At 34.0% G+C, this 1,652-nt stretch overlaps 1 protein-coding gene across 1 annotated transcript; it reads left to right on the plus strand.

The window, feature by feature from the left end:
• The first annotated feature begins 290 nt into the window (after nucleotides 1–290).
• LOC138942859 (general transcription factor II-I repeat domain-containing protein 2-like) lies at nucleotides 291–1,332 on the plus strand. Its single transcript, XM_070313324.1, has 2 exons — nucleotides 291–1,184; nucleotides 1,303–1,332. The coding sequence occupies exons 1-2, from the start codon at nucleotides 291–293 to the stop codon at nucleotides 1,330–1,332; spliced, it is 924 nt and encodes a 307-aa protein (XP_070169425.1).
• The last annotated feature ends 320 nt before the right edge of the window (nucleotides 1,333–1,652 follow it).

Raw genomic sequence — 1,652 nt, forward strand, 5'->3', positions numbered from 1 at the left:
AAGAACTTATTCGCATCAATGAAGATAATCATGTATCTCTCAAACGAGAGTGTCTGTCTGTTTTGATATATTTCATTTGGGAAAAATAACATTTATACAAATAGATCAAATTAATTTATCCTGCGCGCGCTGGTAATTCGTTGCAATTGTTTTAACCGATTGTTATCTGTTTTAAAGCGTGTGTCAGCATAACGTCTTGCTTCGAAAGAGTGCTCAGTTCAAGTTAATATAATAAGTATAGTTAGTTCATTGACTTGTTCATATTTAATTCTTCATCAAAAATTTGAAGGATGGCTGATTCAAGTAAGCAGAGATACGAGCAACGATACCTTAAGGTTTGGGAGGATATTTTCTTCGCATTTGTTCGCAATCGGACAATTTGTCTTTTATGTGGTTATGAGCCTTCTATTGTAAAAAAGTACATTCTCGAAAGACATTATAGAATCAAACATTCCGGAGAATATTCAAATTATGCATGTCAGGAAAAATTAAAAATACTTGAAGGATTAAAATTAGTTTATCAGGAAGGTGATAGCATTTGTCAGGATACATTAATTTCTAACGCCAGTCATGATAATGAAAAAGCTGTAGCTGCATCGTACGCTATTTCTTTTCTTATTGCGAAACATTCGAAGCCATTCGCTGATGGCGAATTCGTAAAAAAATGCATCGTTGAGGCAGTAAAATCCTTTGACAATAGATTAACTGTTGACGAAGCTGCGAGCATTCCGCTTAGTATTCAAACAATAGGGCGTAGAATTAATAATATTGCGTCTTCTATCAAAGATAAGTTAAAATCCTTGTTAGCGACTTGTTCATACTTTTCATTGTGTCTTGATGAAAGCACCGATAATCGACACGTGAGCCAATTGAGTATTTTTACTCGAATCGTCCAAAACGATTTCTCATGTGTCGAGGAGCTTTTAGATTTAGTTGCATTGCATGGCACAACTACGAGTCTTGATATCTTCAGAGCAGTAGAAAACACTCTCAAAGAATTTAATGTAGACTTTACAAAATGTTCGGCTATAGTAACTGATGGTGCCAAAGCAATGACTGGCTCACAAAATGGATTCCTCGGTCTAATCAGGCAGCAAAATTTAAAATTTCCCGTTATTCATTGCATCATTCACCAAGAAGCGTTATGCGGGAAAGCTGTTAAACTGTGTACTGCAATGCAGACAGTCACAAAAATTATTAATTTTATTAAAGGTGGTAATAAATTTCTTTCTCATCGAAAGTTTCAACACTTTCTCAAAGAGCATAACGCAGTTTATACCGATGTTCCTTTATATTGCGAAGTTCGCTGGCTTAGTGCCGGAAAATGTTTAGAAAAGTTCTTTGCAATAAGAAAAGAAATCTTCCTTTTCTTGCAAGAACTATGTATTGCAAAATGCGACGAATATAAATTTTTTTTGGAAGATTTAGAATTTCTTTGCGAACTCGCTTTTATTACTGATTTGACTAACCATTTAAATATCTTAAATTCAAAGCTGCAAAGAGGTAATCAAATTATTTCTCAATTATTTAGTGCCATTGATTCTTTCCGCAGACAATTATTATTATTTAAAAATCATATAGAGGCAGGTACTTTATATTTCTTCCCATCTTGTCAGATTCTTTTCGAAGAGCATGGCACAAATTGCAATTTT

The sequence above is a fragment of the Polyergus mexicanus genome, unplaced genomic scaffold (genome assembly GCF_030449975.1).
Source record: "Polyergus mexicanus isolate NDT 795.1 unplaced genomic scaffold, iyPolMexi1.0 SCAF_24, whole genome shotgun sequence".
In the NCBI taxonomy this organism is placed as follows: Eukaryota; Metazoa; Arthropoda; class Insecta; order Hymenoptera; family Formicidae; genus Polyergus; species Polyergus mexicanus.

Coding starts and splice junctions, on each gene's coding strand:
- LOC138942859 (XM_070313324.1), top strand. CDS start 291: ATGGCTGATTCAAGTAAGCAGAGATACGAGCAACGATACCTTAAGGTT. Junction 1,185..1,302: donor TGTGTACTGCAATGCAGACA/GTCACAAAAATT, acceptor TATATTGCGAAG/TTCGCTGGCTTAGTGCCGGA.